A 20,465-nucleotide genomic window follows, 5' to 3' on the forward strand; every position below is an offset into this window, starting at 1 on the left:
TCAGAATGCTCTCCCTGTCTCAGTGTCAGCTGATTAGCAACCTTAATTCACCTTGCCATGTAACTTAGCATAATCATAGTTTCCGGAGATTAGAATGAGGGCATCTTGGGGGGGGGGGCATTATTCAGTTTTCTACAAAGGACTACACAGGTTTGGAGAAATGAGCTCTGTCCCTTCTTGGACACCTGGAAGCTTGTTAGCCTCTGAATTCTCCATACTATTATGGGAGGCAGCCGCCAGCCAGACATGGTAGTGGAGAGGCTGGGAGGGAGGGGCTTGAGAGCTGCCTGCTAATTCCCAGGCCCCAGTGCTTCAATGCTTTCTCATGAGAGATCCAGCAGGCCTGGGAGAGGCTTCATGATTGGAACAAAGTCATGCGACTGTGAAATCCCTGTGGATCTCGTGACTGGGGATACATGGGGATGCGATGCCTCAGAGGATGCCAGCATGGAGGCATAACAATTGCTGAGGCCAGATAAGAATGTCCTGAGATGTCAACAGGAGCTACAGATGTTTGGGGGACCCTACCTCCTTAGACAACTAAAAGCTTCCTGAAAGGGGAAGGAAGACACCTCTGAACTGACCCCTAGAAGTCTAAATGGATTCAGAAACCTCTGAAGTTACTGAGAAAACCCCAGTTTGATTAAGGTAAAGTTTCTGTCATTAGGCCGAATGACATTTTTAGATAGAGGCTAGGTTGTTACAGAAAAGTAATGAAGGCTATTTGACACCCCTGATTTTGTGTTGAGAGTTGTGCCTACTATGTATAAATGGGAACAATGATGTTGAATCTCCCTTTCAGACAAGGACTCGGGAGAGAAGACTTTATTTGCAAGCACTTGGTGAAGTGAAGCTCAGTGTAAAGGGTGTGTGTTTGCCCTGATGAGCCTTTTCCTCCAGGTCAGCCATGCTTATCGAAGCATGGTGAGCTGCTTGTCGAAGTTAAACTTGGGAAGGATGAGCGTGTGGCATTTAGCACAGCAAAGTAGCTATTTCTACATAGCTATTTTGACCAATAAAATAAAAACGCAGACATGAAACTTTTAGCCTTTTTTTTTTTTTTAAAGTCCAAGCAACCTGATAAATATGTCTTGCTCAGAAGTATGATCAGCTCAGGAGCGAGAGGTGGGTGGCCTGGGTTCCACGAGCAGATGCCTCACTGGGTTTTCCTGGGTGAGACCGTCTCTGCATCACAGCCATGCTCCCACATGGCGCCCTCCAATGCCTTTGGACAAATCTAAATTGACAAATGTATATCCATAAGTCACTTTAGAAATGGTGGAAAGGTGGCCCTTTGGAGGAGCTATAAACTTGGTGGCCTCACACAGGTTTCATTGCTCTATTTGGTCTTGGATGAAGAGCAGCATTTAGAGCAATCTGAGAAACCACTGCCAGACTGGGCTGGTCTTCCCTGGGTGCTGGAGATCTGGGTGTTGGCACCACAGAGGCAGAGTGTGGGGGTCCTTAGGGGACTGATCTTCTGTCTTCTTCTCCATGAGCTGTGTTGCTCAGGACCCCTTGAACTGGGCCCCAGAGTTCCCGGGGTTATTATGGGAGAAAGTTATTGTGATTAGTGGGCTTATCAGAATCTCAATAGTAAATAAATAAGTGTTTCATATTTTAAACAAGTGAAAAAAATTACAATATCAGTAATAATATTAACTAGTATTTATTGAGTGCTTACTATGTGCTAGGCACTATGCTAAAGTACTATACATTGATGTCGTTTAATCCACATAAGAGCTCTGAGGGAAAAGAATGATTATTACTCCCATTTTAGACACAAAAAAGCTGCAGCTGAGTGACGTCAGCTTGTTAACCCAGCTTGTTAGTGACCAGCCCAGTGCTTGAGCCCAGCGCTTGAAACCAGCTCTGCTCTGGAGCCCGTAACCACCCACGGGCCGACTCTCACTGCTGGAGGGAAGGTAGGTACGGCACTTTCGGGGTGGAGGGCCAGGGTGGTACCCTGTGACAGCTTTCTCGGAGTCATATTTCTTACTCCAGCAACTGATAGGAGGTCAGAGACTGGGAGCTTATTCTCCACAAGGGCAGGCATGAATCTAGCTTCAGGGAGCATTTGGGGCAGGGAAGGGGGAAGCTTCTGGGCCCCTGGTGCCCTGAAAAGGCTCATATAGGTCTTAGCTCATGGGGTGTGAGTAAAGCAGTGGACAAAGAAAACAGAGCTCAAAAATACTGCCTTATATCAAACCAGACCGTGACACTTTTTTTTTTCCAGTTTATATTGTCCATAGACTATGCCAACAGAAGCATCTTCTTAAGGATAAAGCTATTTATCACAATATTAATTGCAGATACAGCTCATTGGAGTTATGCAGTCTCTTCCCAACAATCTGAGGTGATTCTTGTGATCCTGGAATCTAAACAGAGCATCACTGTCACATTCTGGACAAAACTGGATATATTGGTACAGGAGAAATGCTAATCTTCTAGGTGTCACATGATAGCAGCAGCGAGTAGGAAAACAAGTATTTTATGGTTTTCATAAATAGGAGAGGACACAGTCACCTTAACAGTTTTGAGCATTTCAATCTTCTCCCATTGTCAAGGTGTGGGGCAGTACTGGTGACATTCTGTCTTTTTTTTTTTTTTTTGTCTTTTTAGGGCCGAACCCACACAGCATATGGAGGTTCCCAGGACAGGGGAACTGTCCCAATGGGAGCAGAAGCTGCCAGCCTATACCACAGCCACAGCAACGTGGGATCTGAGCCACGTCTGCGACCTGCACCACAGCTCATGGCAATGCCAGATCCCCAACCCACTGAGCAAGGCTAGCGATTGAACCTGAGTCCCCATGGATACTAGTCAGGTTTGTCAACTGCCGAGCCAGGACGGGAACAGCCACATTCTGTCTTTTGGACTCTGAACTCTAGTGGTGGCCAATCTGATGTCCTGTCACTGTGCACCAGGCTGTCTGCAAAGTCTGCAAAGTTCAGGGCAGACATTTCAATATTAAAACCAAAAACCAAAACCAAAAAAAAAAAAAAAAAAGAAAAGAAAAGAAAAATGGAGGGAATAGGTAGGTAGCTTAAAGCCTCGGTTTCATCTCTGGGCTGTTGAGTGGGACAGAACAGAGCAGGAGCACAGAGGGAGGGAGATGAACAGCAAACCTGACTACAGAGATCGCAGCGATCTGACAAACCCACACAGAAGCACACGGCTCTTCTTCTCTTTAATTTTAAAGGGAATATTAAGTTCACTGTCAGTTCACAGGAGCACAACTAAGTTCCAGTTGTTTGGTGTCTATTTCCTCCTTCTTGGAGGGAAGGCGTCTGGGGCAATTCCTATCCTTGTCTAGGAACATGATTCCAGGACAGCTTTCTGGATTCTATCTGGACTGGCCTTTCCTTTTAGGAATGCAGCATGTTCTCTGTAACAGTGCTTCCTCCGCCGCTGATGACAAAGCTCCGTGAATTGGACATTACAAGTGCTGGGGACATCTCCTCGGGGTCCTCCACCTCTGGATGGTGGTCCCCACCCACAGACCCCTGCAGGCCTGTCTCCTGGGTGGTCAGTTCTGCGTCTGCCTCCCCGCACTGCAGCGGCAGTAACGCCTGGTGTCTGGTCAGGGCATCGTTGTTTTTCTGGGCCTCCAGGGAGTTCTGGTGTGTGGAATTCCTGTGAGCCGTGGCACTCTTCTGAGGCTCGTCAAAGCTCAGCGAAAAGGTGACTGTGCCACTGCCGAAGATGACCTTCTGTTTGCACCTGGGTTGCTGCTGCAATTGTGGCTGCTGCTGTGGGGTGGAGGGTGCCTGCGGCTGCGGCTGCGGCACATGTTGTGTCAGGGCCAGAGGCTGCGGCTTCTTCTGCCTCTCTGGCTGCGGGAAGGGGTCCTCGCTGTTGCTCTTGCTGCTGATGGAGGAGGAGGGGGTGGATCCGGTGGAGCCCCCCAGGCTGCTGGAGCGCTGGCGGGAGACGTTACTGCGGCGCAGCGTGGCGCGGGCCGCCACCTTGAACGCGTGGGCTGCGGTGCTGCAGCGCACCTCCTCGATGGTGTTGCGGGATGGCTTGAAGAGGATGATGTAGACCTTGTTGAAGAAGATGCAGGCCAGCAAGCCGAAGCTGGCCGCCAGGATGGCGATCACCTCCACAGCAGAGACAAACTTGCCGTAAGTGCTGGCGTAGGCTGGAATGAAAGAGATCCAGACGATAAAGAAGATGAGCATGCTGAAGGTGATGAACTTGGCTTCGTTGAAGTTCTCCGGCAGCTTCCGGGACTTGAAGGCGAAGAAGAAGCAAATGGCAGCCAGCAGGCAGGTGTAGCCGATCAGGAAGCCCAGGGCCATGAGCGAGCCCTCGTGACAGGTGATGAAGATGATCTCATCCTCCAGCTCATGGTTGCGGTAACTTGAAGGGGGCGCGGTATAGAGCCAGATGGCACAGATGACAATCTGCATGAAGGTGCAGAGGAAGACCAGCAGGAACTGCAGGTTGAGCCCCCACCACTTCCGGTGGAAGCTGGTGGGGATCTTGGCTTCGAACACCAGGAGGACACGGTTGGTTTTCACCAGGATGCACGAGATGCAGAGCACGAAGCTAATGCCAAAGGCCGGCTGGCGCAGGCGGCAGGTCCAGTCCTGGGGCTCCCCGATGAAGAACAGGGAGCTGGAGAAGCAGCAGAGCAGGGAGAAGAGGAGAAGGTAGGAGAGCTCCCGGTTGGTAGCCTTGACGATGGGCGTGTTTCGGAACTTGATGAAGACGCCCAGCACAAAGGCGGTGAGGAAAATGCCCAGCACGGCAAAGAGGGTGAGTGCAATCCCAAAGGGCTCAGTCCAGGACAGAAACTCAATCTCCTTGGCAATACAGGAAGTGTGGTTCTCATTGGACCAGAAGTCATCAGGGCATTTATCACAGGCACTCGCGTCTGTAAAAAGTCCCAGTGAAGGGTTAGACTGTGTGGCATAGACTGAAATTTGTGAGCATGAATGGGGTGGTGAGGTCACTTTATATTTTCTTTATATATGAAATAATTGTGATTTTTACATTACCAAATAAGATATTGAACCCTGATTCATGCTTATACTTAATTTCATTGATCTTTGACAGTTCTGTTATTTTTCCTCCTTGTACATAGTGGGGGCTACTTGTTTCCTTTAATACTACCTATTGATGGCTTGTAGCAGAGAATGACCAGTTTTTCTGGACAGGTGGCTACCCTGAACATTAGGGGTCTGGCACTGTGCATCAACTTTTCACAGTGATTCACACTCAGCCTGACTCCTTCTGGAAACAGGATGGGCTTTTTGGACATGCCAGAGCAGACTTCCTCTTAGATCAAGGCAAAGTATTCCACACATATGGCCTGTGCATTCCTCACTCTCCATCCATGGCTTTCTAGTGAGGTTCTCCTTTGCTCAATGGATGAGCAACTTCTTAAGGAGAGCAATTTATTAAGCGCCAGGCAGTGTGCAGTTTTGGAGAGTGAAAGGAGAAAGGGCTTTGCAGTCAGAGATCTGGACGGGAATTCTGGCCCTGCCATTTATTAGTGAGTGACTTTGTTCAGTCTCCTTAACAAATCTGAGCCTCAGTCCCCTCATCTGTGAAATGGAGGCAGTAATTGTGGTGAGGATGAAATGTGTTAATAACAATGATAAAACAATTATAGTTAATTTATAGAGTGCTTCCAATATGCCAATCGAGGTTTTTATTTAACAAATATTTATCTAGAGTTTACCATGTTCTTTACCAGTGTTAACTCATTTAATCCCCCAATCTCTGTAAGACAGGTTTATTCTTATTCTCACTTTATAGATGAAGAAACTGAGGCACAGGAAAAACATAAGACAATAAGTATGGTGCCAGGCACTCAGCAGGCAATTTATCATGACCTATTAACTCTGGACCCTGGAACAGATAGAACCTTGTCTAGTCAGGGCCACTGAGCTATAAGAAAAAGCAAGGAGGAGTTCCCGTCGTGGCGCAGTGGTTAACGAATCCGACTAGGAGCCATGAGGTTGCGGGTTCGGTCCCTGCCCTTGCTCAGTGGGTTAACGATCCGGCGTTGCCCTGAGCTGTGGTGTAGGTTGCAGACGCGGCTCGGATCCCGCGTTGCTGTGGCTCTGGCGTAGGCCGGTGGCTACAGCTCTGGTTTGACCCCTAGCCTGGGAACCTCCATATGCTGCGGGAGCGGCCCAAGAAATAGCAACAACAACAACAAAAAAAAAAAAAAAAAGAAAGAAAAAGCAAGGAGTTCCCACTGTGGTGCAGTGGGTTAAGGACCTGGTGTAGCTGCAGCTGTGGCAGAGGCTGCAGCTGTGGCAGAGGCTGCAGATGTGGCTTGGATTTGCTCCCTGGCCTGGGAGCTTCCATATTCTGAGGGTGCAGCTGAAAAGGAGGGGAGGAGAGGAAAGCAATACTGGAGACCAATATCAAAGTAAGGGGAAATGTGCAACAGATACGTTTATAAGCTTTTGTGGCTTTACAGAGACATCTAACATTCCTCTTCTACCCCCCTCCCCCAGTCCCCCGCCCAGTGTGATGCTCAGATATACCTTGCTAAATAAGAAACTGTGCCAAACACCATCTCAGCTCAGCCCTTCCAGGGACTTCACTGATCCCAGGGCCCCAAAGTGAACTGAGATCTGCATGGTGTCCATGGGGGGCTGCTCTCTTTACCTGTCTCATCGCTGTACTCCCCATCTGGACACTCCACACACTCAAAGCAGCAGGTGGGCTCCCCCTCAATGATTCCTTTCCTGGTCCCTGCCAGGCAGTCTCGGCTGCAGTTGGAGAAGGGTACCTGCAGGATGGGGAGCACAACAGTGAGGGGCTCCAGCTGTGGGATCTGTCAACACGTATAAGAGGGAGGAGCTGGGCACCGGGACCAGAGCAGCAGGCTTCAAGCCCATTCTAGTCATAGAAAGGTCCAGATGTCCTAGTTCTTGTTGTCTATGAAAGGGAGGGATACCTACAGGCAAGGGCAGGGACACACACACCCACACCCTCAGTGAGATTCTAGAAGATTAATTGTTGGGAGTTTAAATGGTAAGAAAAAATTTTTTTTTGGCTATGTTGGTGGCATGCAAAGATTCCTGGGCCAGGGTTTAAACCTGTACCGCAGTGACAATGCCAGATTCTTAACCCACTAAGCCACTAGGGAACTCCTAAATTTTTCTTAAACAGTCTCCCCTTCCATCCTCTCCAAGTCCCAGAATGAGACTGTGTTTACTTTCTATGGAGGTGAACATTTGAGATAAGTTAAAAGATACAGGGACATGGACCTACACACAGAGGGACAGTCACAAAGGGAGATGCTGAGATAAGGGGTGATTTGTTTGAAAATGAGACGTAGAACTTTGCAGTGAATTGCAACTCCTGCAATTCTATTTTAGGCTTTACAGGGTGATGTCCTAGACCTTTGCAACAGCTCAGTGAGGCAGGCAGGACAGGGATGGAGGAGTGGAAAGCAAATGGATCAGAGGAGTTCCTGTCGTGGCTCACTGGCACTGAACCTGACTAGTATCCACGAAGATGTGGGTTCTATCCCTGGCCTCGCTCAGTAGGTTGAGGATCCGGTGTGGCCATGAGCTGTGGTGTAGATTGCAGATGTGGCTTGGCTCCCACTTTGCTATGGCCGTGGCAGCTCCAATTTGACACCTATCCTGGGAACTTCCATATGCCATGGGTGCAGCCCTAAAAAAAAAACAAACAAAAAAAGAAAGTAAATGGATCAGAAAAATACATGGGGGTTATTGCTAACCAAAAGAAAGTTTCAATAGCTACATTAATTTCAGATAACATAGACTTTATTTAATTTATTTCTTTAGTGGACTTCAGGTGCACAGAATTGGATTAGTCACAATTCTTGCTTCTTTCCATCATTATTTGTTCATGTCTGAACCACTTTTGGTGAGTCATTTTTAATGACTATCACCCAAAACAAAAACAAGACAAGGACAATAGCCTACATCTAACTATACACTCCCCTCTCCACTTACTTCTTCCCCACCACACAGTCAGCTGAGACGACCACCATCCTGGGTTCACCACCGGCAAGTAATGCCCAACTCTCAAGGGACAGATCAATCTATACAAACTCTACCAGAGGTTAGGGGGAAAAAGGAGCACCTCCAACTCATTCTTGTAAGGCTAATATAATACTGACTCCAAAACGAGACAAGGACAGTATGAAAAAGAAAAAACAATTACAAGCCCATCTCACTTATGTTGTCTTCAGAAGCAGAGCTGAATGGAGGATTTGTGTCTGAGTGACTTATAAAGTTTTCCCAAGGAAACCAGGAAGAGAAGGGAGGAAGTAGGACATGGGAGGAAGTAGGACATGGGAGGAAGTAGGACATGGGAGGAAGTAGGACATAGAAGGCAGGAGGACAAGCAAAGGTGTGACTCCAGCAAAGTCCCTGAGAGAGACAATAGCTTCTGCCTGATCCCCCAGGTGAGCTCTGGACTGTAGGTTATGCCTGGAGCTGTTCCAACCTGAGGAAAAGGGCTAGGGTTTTCATACTTCCATTCCCCTCATAGGTTAAGGGAAAAGTAATCTCCTAGGCTCTTCTTTACCTCTCTGAGCCTATGGGAAAAGTGCGTTCCATTAGCCTGCAGGCAGTCTTCTAAAAAGAAAAGTACATTCTGGTTATCGGAAGTAAAAATGTACAGAAGTCCTGGAGGTACATGCTAAGGGCAGGGAATCTGAAAGGATCTGTGAAGAGTTCAACTGCTTTCATCTACCTGAAAATAGATGAAAAATACTAAAACAATTAACAAACTCAAAGGACACGAAAAAGAAAATACACCCTGATCATGCTGAGTTTATGCCAGGAATGCAAACAAGCTTAATATTATAAAATCTGTCATTCACTGCAGTACTAAATTAACACCAAAAACATAATCATCAACAGGCGGAAAAAAAGTATTTGATGAAATTCAACACAAACTAGGGATTAAAAACTTAAAGAGTAGGAAGAAATACCTTTAACTTAGAAAAAAGCCTATAAAAATCCTTAAACATCATTCTATATGACACAATAGTAAAAGCATTTCCTTTAAAACTAGGGTGCCCAGTATCACCACTATTCTTATACGTTGCTTTGGAGTTCCTAGCTAGTGGAATAAGGTAAGAAAAACAGGGCAAACTTATTGAAAAAGGCTAAACAAAACTGTTATTTTGAGTAAAATTGCAGAGGATATGATTGTCCGCGTTAGAAATAACTGGAGAGCAGCCCCAGGCTAAAATGTCACAGACTACCACTGTTCTTAACTGTTTAATTAGTTTTTCTTAAAAAAAAAAAAAAACCCTTTGTCTTTTGTTGTATGATACTGGTTGATTTCTAGGTCCTTAAATGGTTGTTTTTGATAGTTTTGCCCAATTTACCATTGCTTCACTGTTTCTGTGTCTCTCTCATTTTCTGACCATGCTATGTAACTGAGTATCAGGTATTTACTACCCAAGAGTCTATGTGTATCAGAGATAATAAGTATATCATAAGAATGATGTCTATTTTGCAAAAGCATATATTTCTTGAAGGTTGGGAGCAAGTCTTACTTTTGTAACCCCAGTTACAAAGCTTTGAATAATGCTTGATACATGGTGGGGCTCATACTATTTCCAAAATATCTCTTTAATCAAACTAACCCCCTTCCCTCTACTTGCTTGAATTGGAGACATCTTGCAAAGTTAGAAACATGGAAAGCAATAAAATAATTATTAGTGCTTCAGGAAAGAAGGAAATAACTGGCTTGACAAGGAGTTTTAAAGCACTTGAACAGAAGATTATTGGCATTATATTCTAATGAAAGAGGAATAGAAATGGCAATATCAGACTCTCAGAATCCTGGATGAAAGGAAGGGAAAGAAAAGGAAAGGAAGTAGCGAGGTATAGAAAACATTCATAATGTTCAACTACAGTAACAAGATCAGAGATTGAATTTTTCCTGACTTGCCAACCCATTTGATCATCTAATGAAAATGATGAACCCTGTTTCCCAAACACACATAAGAATGCTTCTAAATTTCTCCTATTGAAAAATGATGGTTACTGTATCCTTTATCTCAGCAAGGTAAGGAATGTTTCCCTTCTTTCCTTAGATTTATAGAGTTTTTGTTTTAGTCTAAAAAGGTGCTGGATATTACCAAGTGCTTAATTTGCATCTGTTGATATTGTAGTAGAATTTTCTTTTATTCTGTTAATGTGATAAATTGAATCTATGAATGTTGTAATGTTTGGCTATATTTTTTATATTCCTTTAAATTCACCATCAACTCTACTGGATCATAATAGATTATATATTTAAGCATTGCTGGTCCAGATTTGCTGATATTTTGTTTAGGATGTGAGCGCATCTATGTGTTTAAGTTAGATTGGCCTATAATCATCTTTGTTTGTACTGCTGTTGTCCGGTTTTGGTGTTAAGATTAGGTCAGCCTCATAAAATGAATTTAGTAGCTTTCCCTCTTGGCTTCTGTCAAGCTGTGATTGGCAAAAACCTCAAAGTAACAAAATAACAATAGATCAAGCTACACCAGTCAGAGACAATCAATTATGTACATCGAGGGAGGTAAAATATAACCTGGATGAGTCAACAGCAGGGAACAGGTGATAGCATAGCCAATCAATTTAGATTCCAATCAGTTGAAATTTGTGATAATTTAGACAAAGCTAGGGAGTTCCCTGGTTGTCTAGTGGTTAGGATTCAGCACACTTTGACCATTGCAGCCTGGGTTCAATCCCTGGTTTGGTAACTGAGATCCCATATCAAGCTGCTGCACACACCAGTCAAGAAAAAAAAAAAAAAATTAGACAAGGGTATAATTAGTGCACAGAGGGTATAACTTCTGGAACCTCAAAAGCTCTGTCTGGAAAAGGTCATAACATGTTTACACTTAAGCTAAAAAAGACTTACATTCTGTGGATGAGATTCACTGTCTATAGGGGCCCTTCTCATGGGTACCTTATGCTATATACTGGGAAACAGTGAAATGGTAGCATCAGAAACCCATCAGCCTAGGAAGCATTTGGTAAAAAGATGAAGTTGAATTTTTGGTCATGTTATAAAAAGTGGTCCAAGTAGCTCAAAGCTGATTATAGAAAGGCAAATGCAAGGAGAAATGTAGTGGGTCTCATCCAGGCTTCTTGGGAAAGTTAAAGAGGATGCCTGGTCCAGGGTCTGTTCCTACAGAGGATCTAGGTCCTCAGAAGATACTATATTCTAGGACACAACTGTCATCGAATGTTTATTATTTCAGCATATCATGTATCTTTTTCATAAGTGCATATTCATTGGGTAATGTGCTTCTGGTTATTAATCAGGCCCCTAGATTCAATGATACTTATAGAAGGGGGTCCTGATCCATGGTCACAAACATCCTATTTATTAGATATCTCCCATGGTAGGAGAATAAATTGTCCTTTTGATTTATAGGTCAGTCCCAAGCTATGTGGATGACAGGGAACTACCTCTGTGAATTGTCCATTCCCTGCCTTGAGTGATGTTTACGTTGCTTAAATATGTTGCTTTGGCTGGGGAGAGCTTCAGCCAAGGAAACTATTATTATCAAGGAATCAGATTTGTAAAGAATAAAATTGTTTTAATATAATAAGCATGGGGTTCAGGTTCTGAGCATTCTCCTCTGTACACTCAGTACCCATGGATTTCACAGGGAGCCTTGGCAATGCAGAATTAGTGAGTTGAGGGAAGTAGACTCATGACTCTGGATGTCCAGTGGTGAAGCTCAAGGCCCTCCCAAAGCCCAACACGGTTTTGGTTCTTGGTGGAGGCATCTGGTGTCCTGATGGACAGCACGTACCTCCCTGGAGAATCCACTCCACAGGATTTTCTCCTCATTGATGAAGAGCCTTTCTCCTTTCTTGGCGTAGACATTGTAATATCCAACTTCCTTAAATACTATGGAGCCATCCTCCGGGGAGAGGTGCCAATTGATGATGGAATAGTTCCCTGCCAGGTCACCATATTCATCGAAAGTGACCTGCTCCCCCATATTGCTGGTAAAGTTTAAGTGCCGTAGGTGCTTCAGGACCTAAAGGAGAACAGAGGTGAATATTCTGAACACAAGCCACAGGGCTAACATGAATGGTTTTGTAGGTCGTGCACTGCATAAGGACAGTGAACTATCTTGTTCAAACAAAGTGAAAGAAACACGACTTGAGGAAGATGGGCCTTTTTCTAAGTCACACCAAGGTACTCGCATGTATTAGGGGCAGCCCTGGTAAACCATGGACTTTATTTGGTACTTGAATTGTAACTGGGGTAGAAAACACTTTCTGGAAGTCAGGAAAGGAAAAGGAATACACCTCACCAAGGCCATTGGCCAAGGCAAGGTGTTTGCAAGTGTACCATCACCTGGTAGTGCCCAGGAGGGGGAGGCTTTGTAAGCCAGAGCCACCCCTGGTGTCTTCTGAGATGGGCTTTGGAAAGATTGGAGGCCCTAAGTACTTTTATGCTCTGCACCATCTTTCCTTATGCTACTGCTTCTGTAGAAGTGTCTTGCTGCCAAAAATCACAGAGAAAGGGATAGAAGGAAGAAAGAAACAAGGCTGTGAGATGAGACTTGGCCATCCCTGTAATAATCAGGGCCAATCCCTTATTTTTTTTTACAGGGCTTTATGGGTCACAAAGCCCTTGTTCAAAAAAAGTAACAATAATAATTATTAAACTTTACTAGTCATTTTACTACCTTTGAGGCACAATGCTAAATACATTATATATTTGTTATCTAATCTTTACCACAAATAGTACTATTACCCCCATTTTATTGATGGAGAGTAACCTGAGACATAGAAGACAGAGGTATCTAGTCCAGGGTTGCACAGCAAGCGTTGCCAAGCCTGTGCTCATATGGCTCTGCTCCACTGCAGTGTCCTTAGGCTCCTGCCTCTGTTTCTGTGTGCCCCTGGTTTGAATCAAGAGGAGGCAGTGGGAGTTCCTGTTGTGGCTCAGTGGTTAATGAACCTAACTAGTATCCATGACGATGCAGATTCGATCCCTGGCCCCATTCAGTGGGTTAAGGATCCAGGGTTGCCATGAGGTGTGGTGTAGGTTGCAGACACAGCTCAGATCCAGCGGTGGTGTGGCTGTGGTGTAGGCTGGCAGCTACAGCTCTGATTTGACCCCTAGACTGGAAATCCTCATATGCCGCAGGTAGCCCTAAAAAGACCGAAAAAAAAAAAAAAAGGGAGTGGGGAGGCAGTGGACACTCAGCAGCTTATCTTTCATGTGGGAAAGGCACCATGAGAAGGTGAAACACACAGTTCAGACTTTGAGAGTAGGGTGCTGGCTTTCACTGTACCCACGACTCACGAGTCCTTCTTACTCTCTGGCTCTGAGTGTTTCTTCACCTGTGGAATGAGAAGCTGGGCCGGAGAGGTTGCAGGGTATCTCCAAGTTCTAATACAAACTTCTCTGTTCTGTGGTTTGGTGTCCTCAGGAATACATTTAGATGTATCTCTTCCTTTGAGCATTATTATTATTATTGGCTGTGCCAGGGGCATACAGAACTTCCTGGGCCAGGGACTGAATCCCTGCCATTGTCTGGCAAGTGACAATGCCAGATCCTTAACCCACTAAGCCACTAGGGAACTCCTAGCATTTTTTTTAAGGTACCTAAAAAAATAGCATCAGGAGCTCCCGTCGTGGCTCAATGGTTAACGAATCTGACTAGGAACCATGAGGTTGCAGGTTCAATCCCTGGCCTTGCTCAGAGGGTTAAGGATCCAGTGTTGCAATGAGCTGTGGTGTAGGTCGCAGACGTGGCTTGGATCTCACATTGCTGTGGCTGTGGTGTAGGCTGGCAGCTACAGCTCTGATTAGACCCCTAGGCTGGGAACCTCCATATGCTGCAGGTGCGGCCCTAGAAAATACAAAACGATGACAAAAAAATAAAAAATAAAAAACCACAACATCTAAGCTGACACTGGGGAAAAGTTTGAGCCTAGCATCTACTATCTACATGTATGATGAAGGGAAGACACCTTTTATGTTCCACCTCATTCCAGAGATGACACTGCTTTTTAACAGTTTATACCATATTGACTTTATTTTCTTTTTAGGGCTGCACCTGTAGTGTATGGACATTACCAGCCTAGGGGCCGAATCAGAACTGCAGCTGCTGCTCTAGGCCACATCGTAATGTGGGATCCGAGCCACGTCTGTGACCTACAGCACAGCCACAGCAATGCCAGATCCAAGCCACATCTGCAACCTATACTGCAGCTCACAAAAACACTGGATCCGTAACCCACTGAACAGGGCCAGGTATTGAACCCTCATCCTCATGGATACTAGTCGGGTTCTTAACCCACTGAGCCACAATAGAAACTCCCTTGACTTTAAAATAGATGTTTATTATAACAGAAATTAAATAAAGAAAAGTCGTCCCCTGAATTTGCTCATAAACAGTCCTGAGTTTGGGGACAGAGTCTGTGGCAGCCACATGTGTGCACAGGCACAGGATGGTAATCTGCTGTGTAGTTGGGTTACTCTTTAGGTCCCTCGTCGTTGCCCTGACAGCCCCTGGTTGCCCTGACTTTTGTCCCAGGCCTATGGGGTAAGGACACCCTTCACTTCTTGCTACCTGCTTCTTCTGTTCTGCAACCAGAGCTGCTGAGCTGGCCTCAAAAAAGGTGGAGAATGAATTCTACTAAGGATTCATGCCACCTGTGACTCCTAACCTTTCCTCAGTGATCATCAATCTTACTTTTTTCCCTTCATTTTTGTTGAGCCCTTAAAACAATCCTCAGAGAGGTGGTATTACCTAAACACACTCCTTTCTTAGACTCCAACTCTCCTTCCTTTTCCCTCTTGCTCTTGGGATGATCTGATCTGCTCCTGTACAGCAGGGCACATCCTTTTGTCTCTAACACATCCCTGTCCTGACACATCTCCTTCTCTTAGAGGAATACCTACTCCTTCTGTTCTACAAGAATGACTCCTCTTGTAGCACCCAGAACTTCATTCTTCCCACCTACTCTGGAACTGTTCTAATGTGGCCAATCCACCCTTCTCCATTCCATCATCATGTCCTTCCACCGCCTACAGGGGACCTATTAGGATTCAGATGAAATAGGCTTCCGACTTCTCTGGGTAGCTTCCAAAGCCTTCCACACTTTGATCCCAGGTTATCTACCATTACTTTCAGTGAAAATGTTTTATCCTCATCAGATCCTTTCCATGTGTCATGCTGACTCTGTCTTTGGCCTGATGTAAAAGATGAAGAGAGTGGAGAGGGAGGGCACCACCTCTTATATATACTGCCTACGTGCCAGGTATTGTACTAATGCTTTACACACACTATCTCATCCAATCCTCAAAACACATCAATGGATAGGAACTATTCATATCTTCATTTTTATAGATGAAGAAACCGGGGCATGGAGAGGTCAAGAAACTTGCCAAAGTTGTAAGCTAGTAAGTTCTCCACCTGTGATTTAAACATGTGCTTTTCTGCTACACATCCCTGCCTTCAACACACATTGTTGAGAATGCCCATGGCAAGTATTTGTCAGTAATATTTGTTCATGAAATATATTTTAAAACAGCATCATTCTTGTTTGAAGTCTGCTTTCAAAAGCATATACAGCAGTAAAACCAGTCATTAGCATAAATTTTCTTCCTCCTATCCAGGTATCAATTCCTTGGTTTTTGTTACCCTGGGCAACAGGCTCTCTCTCTCCTTTTCTGAATCTACAGCTTCTCTGCAATGAAACTCTCCAGGCAACAGTGGGTGCATAGGAAGGGGAGCTGGAATAAGATCATTTCCTAATGAAACAGCCATCTTCCACAGTGGTCAGATTGGATAGAAAAGTGACTCAAAGATCATCACTGGCTATAATCTTCTGCATGGCTGTTGGCACAGGCTAGTGATTTCTGCCATATCCTACCTCGAAAGAAAAGGGGAACCAGTCAAAATCATTTTTTAAAAAAGTTTCTATTAAAAAAACCCATTGTAAATACAAGGTTAGATTTGTATACTCTTAGAATCAATCAACAAACTAATATTTATAGGATATCCACTGTGTGTTTTGAACTGGGCTCTGTAGCACGAGATGTAGTAATATAGTCCTCATGGAGTTTACATATGGATTAGAGTGATATGATGTAAGACCTATTGGATGAAATAGCAAACAGTACAAGACAAAGTATAGTTAATGCCTAACTTATAGGGTATTTACTCTAAGTACATAGAAACTCAGAAGAAATGGACATTAAAAAGGGCTGAAATGGGGGTTCTCTTGTGGCATGGTGGGTTAAGGATGCAGTGTTGTCACTGCAGCAGTCTGTGTTGCTACTGTGGTGTGGGTTTGATAGCTGGCCCAGGAAATAACACGTGCCATGGGTACGGCCAAAAAAAAACCCCACCCCAAACAAAAAAAGGGCTGAAATGGTCAATGCAGGCTTGAGGCAGGGTAGGAATTTGGAGTGGTGAAGGACAAAGGGAAGGAAGATGTTAGAAACAGTGGGTACAACAGAGGGAAAAATATCAAGCAAAGAATAACCATGGTATTATGGGGGCAGTAAAGAGACTAACTTTTAAAAATCTGTGTATGTGCTGGGAAACAAGGGGAAATAAAGTTGATAGGTAAAGAGGAGTTAAGGCAAAGAGGCCAGATTTCATATCAAAAGGGATAGGATCAGGTAATAACAGGTGTTGATAAGAATCTAAAGAAATCAGGAGTTTCCATCAAGGCTCAGGGGTTAACAAATCTGACTAGCATCCATGAGGAGGCAGGTTTGCTCCCTGGCCTTGCTCAGTGGGTTGAGGACCCGCATTGCCATGAGCTGAGGTGTAGGTTGCAGACGCAGCTCGGATCCTGTGTGGCTGTGGCAGAGGCAGGTGGCTACAGCTCCAATTTGACCCCTAGCTAGGGAACCTCCATATGCCATGGGTGTGGCCCTAAAAAGCAAAAAATAAAAAAAATAAAAATCTAAGCAAATCAGAGTCATCCATATACTGCTGGTCAGGATGTAAAATGGTGCAGCTACTTTTGAAAAAAGTCTGGCACCTCCTCAAAAAGTTAAACATACCGTTTCCTTTCAACCCAGCAATTGCATTCTTATGTGGATAGCCAAGAAAAATGAAAATGGAAGTCCACACAAAAACTACACGTAGCAGCATCATTCATAATAACCAAAAGGTAGAAACAACTTAAATGCCCATGAATTGGATGAATAGATAAATAAAATGTGTTATACAATGGTATACCATTCAATGATGTATAAAAATGAAGTAATGAGATATGCCAAAACATGGATAAACCTTGAAAACTTACTAAGTGAAAGAATCCAGTCACAAAAGACCACATATTTTGATTCCATTTATATAAAATGTCCAGAAATATCCAAATATATAGATGTAGAAAGTAGATTTGTGGTTATTCAAGAACAAGGGGTGATGAGGAGGTAGGGATCAGCTAAAAGGTATGAGGTTTCTTTTTGATATGGTGAAATGTTCTAAAATCAATTGTGGTTATGGCTGCACAACTCTGAATGTACTAAAAACCATTGAATTGTACAGTTGTTTTTTTTTTTTTTTCTGCACCCATGGCATGTGGAAGTTCCTGGGCTAAGGATTGAACCCATGCCACAGCAGTGACCATACCAGATCCTTAACTGCTAGACCACTAGGGAACATCTATACAGTTTAACAGATGAACTGTATAGTATATGAATTGTATCTCAATAAGGATGTTGCACAAAGAAAAGTATGGAAAAGGGGTTTAAAATATAGAAATGTGACTTTACTGGTGGAGTTGACATTCAGTAGCAGCTCAAGACCTTGATAACAAGATGACTCCAGGCCATAAAGCTGTTAGCTCGAAACTGGGATTTAAATCCAGTTAGTCTGGCTCTAGAGCCCAAACTCTCAACCTTTACACTATATACTCCCTACACAGGTATAGGATTCAGATTAAACAGCCTATCCATTAGGTTGTTAATCTCTAGTTATAATAGGTTGACTAGTATAGAGTGTAGATTGAGAAGATGGACATATTTTAAAAATGGGATGGTAGAGAAATGTCCACTAAAGAATTTTAAGATCAAAGTATGGCTGGAGTTCCCGTTGTGGCTCAGGGGTTAACAAATCTGACTAGGAACTATGAGGTTGTGAGTTTGATCCCTGGCCTCACTCAGTGGGTTAAGGATCCAGTGTTATCGAGTCACAGATGAGGCTCGGATCTGGCGATGCTGTGGCTGTGGTGTAGGCCAGCAGCTGTAGCTCTGATTAGACCCCTAGCCCGAGAACCTCCATATGCCATAGGTGTGGCCCTAGAAAGTAAAAAAAAAAAAAAATTTAAAAAAATTTAAAAAAAATCAAAGTATTGCTCATTATAAGCATAAATGGGAATCACCTTTTGGTACATACTCTAAGAGTCGATTAAATTAAGCCAAAGACTAGAAACCAGAATTTCCAGTGCTTACATAGGGCCTCGATTCTTAGCACAGCGGGAAAATGGGATGGAATGTACAAAGCACCCCCATTCACACAGGTAATGAGAGACAGTTCACACAGATAAAGAGCCTGTTGCTTCTTGGCCACTTCTGGTGCTAAGAATGTAGGGAAGATCCAGGATCATTTCCTTTCTCTACCCTCAGCCAGATTTTCTTATCCCCCCTCCATCTTTTCTGGCTCTCACCTCAATTCATCTCCTTCCCCCAAACCCCAACAGTATCAGCAATTTCTGGAAAGCTCAGTTCCACTGGACTTGTTATCACTATAGTTCCTTCATCACGCATGCCTATTTTTTGTCTAGTGACTGGTTGGTGTAAGGTGGGGGAAAGTAGGAAGCATGCCTTATGCATGATCATCCTGAGAGAAGGAAGCAGGTGGTTCGATGATGTTCTATTCAAATTTGATTGTTGAGCATATGTTTCAGGCTTTTCATATCCTGGGAAGAGTGACTGATTCAGGGCTGGGTTGTTGGGGTGAACAGTTCTTTGCAAAGGACTCTGGGTCATATTGTCAGGTCAAATCCACTAGATTGTTATTCATTCGTTGTACACATAACAGGTGTCAAGTATTCCGGACACCTTGCTGAACAATGCAGGCATACTTGCTGCCCTTATGAAGTTCAGGGTACAGTGGAGGAATCAGAGTGAATGGAGAGCTGAGTAGTGTGAGGAGGACTTGGGGCTCTTTGTGGCGGTCTGGAGGGAAATGTGTCATGTGCTCTTAAGTTACCTGCTAGTGTTACTTTAAGCACAATGACTTGACAAATTTTAGGGGAGAGAAAAGATCAACAACAAAAAAATTATGATTGACCTTATTTAACCATAAGTTTAGTTAATAAACTATTTTGGTCAGCTGAAGAGTTGTGGAAGCTTAAAATGGGTATGCATGGATGGCAAAAATGGGGAAGAAAGAATGGTTAGAAAGTGCGTGTGTGGGAATACGATTTGAAAAGACTTCAAAAAAAAAAAAAAAGACTTCCAGGAGAAAGTGAATTTTGAAAAAGTTAAAATTCCATAGTGAACAATGATAGAGACAAAAATTGATAACTCTTCAGGTGTGGGATATGATCTAAGCAAAGTTCTATGCCTTAAACTAACAAGTGCTTTGTGGGAAGGAGCCAAGCAGACTGGCTTATAAGAGAATTGAGAAAAGGTGGGGGTGGAATTCCAGGAAGAGATACTTGGACTAGACCCTGTAGATTGTACGAATGATAGGTCTCCACGTAGGTCTTAATAATGAGAGTGAATAATTGCTGGTCCATCTCCTGATAGACAGAGATGTGGCCAAGATCTTAGATTCCAGAATGCCCACCCAACTGCCTGGGTTTCTGAGGCTTAAAGACTTACAGCAAGTACAAGGACACTCTGGCCAATGCCCACATGTTACTTCTCCCTAGAGCTCTGACCCCCCCCCTCTTTTTTTTTTTTTTTTGCTTTTTAGGGCTGCACCCACATCATATGGAAGTTCCCAGGCTAGGGGTTGAACTGGAGCTACAGCTGCCAGGCTACGCCACAGCCACTTGGGATCCAAGTGGCATCTGCGACCTACACCACAGCTCACAGCAATGCCAGATCTTTAACCCACCAAGTGAGTCAAGGGATCAAACCTGCATCTTCATGGATGCTAGTCGGGTTCGTTAACCTGCTGAGCCACAAAGGGAACTCCCAGAACCTATTTCCTATCTGTCTTCTCTCCTGGATGAATTGTGCCAGACTGTGTGTGAGCCAGGAGGACACACATTTACCTGTACTAGAGTCAGCTGAGGTGTCTGTGTCGTGGCACCTTTCTTTTTTTTTTGTCTACACACAGCATGCGGAAGTTCCTTTGGCTAGGGATTGAACCTGAGCCACAGCAATGACAAAGCTGGATCCTTAACCCGCTAGATCACCAGGGATTTCTTATGGCTACTTTTAACTTTGGCCACTTTGCTTCTCTTTCCTCTTCCTTTTGGTGATAGCTTTCTGCTTGCCCTTTGGGAACCCACTCCACCTCTTCCTCTTAGTCTAAGTAGTTTGGGAGGACTGCATGC

At 44.3% G+C, this 20,465-nt stretch overlaps 1 protein-coding gene across 2 annotated transcripts in view; it reads right to left on the bottom strand.

Annotated features, from left to right (window-relative positions):
- Positions 1 to 3,173: 3,173 nt before the first annotated feature.
- The window catches only part of CASR (calcium sensing receptor), an 83,823-nt gene continuing 66,531 nt past the window's right edge, over positions 3,174 to 20,465 (bottom strand). Inside the window, exons 5-7 of one of the 2 annotated variants that reach the window (XM_047791018.1) lie at positions 11,777 to 12,007; positions 6,634 to 6,757; positions 3,174 to 4,882 (exon numbers count right to left, since the gene is read on the bottom strand). In XM_047791018.1, the coding sequence (XP_047646974.1) occupies positions 3,369 to 4,882; positions 6,634 to 6,757; positions 11,777 to 12,007 (1,869 nt within the window). In that variant the 3' untranslated portion in view covers positions 3,174 to 3,368. The remainder of the gene's footprint in view (positions 4,883 to 6,633; positions 6,758 to 11,776; positions 12,008 to 20,465) is intronic. The other variant, XM_047791026.1, reaches the window with a different exon arrangement.

Source organism: Phacochoerus africanus, chromosome 1, assembly GCF_016906955.1.
Source record: "Phacochoerus africanus isolate WHEZ1 chromosome 1, ROS_Pafr_v1, whole genome shotgun sequence".
Classification (NCBI taxonomy): domain Eukaryota; kingdom Metazoa; phylum Chordata; class Mammalia; order Artiodactyla; family Suidae; genus Phacochoerus; species Phacochoerus africanus.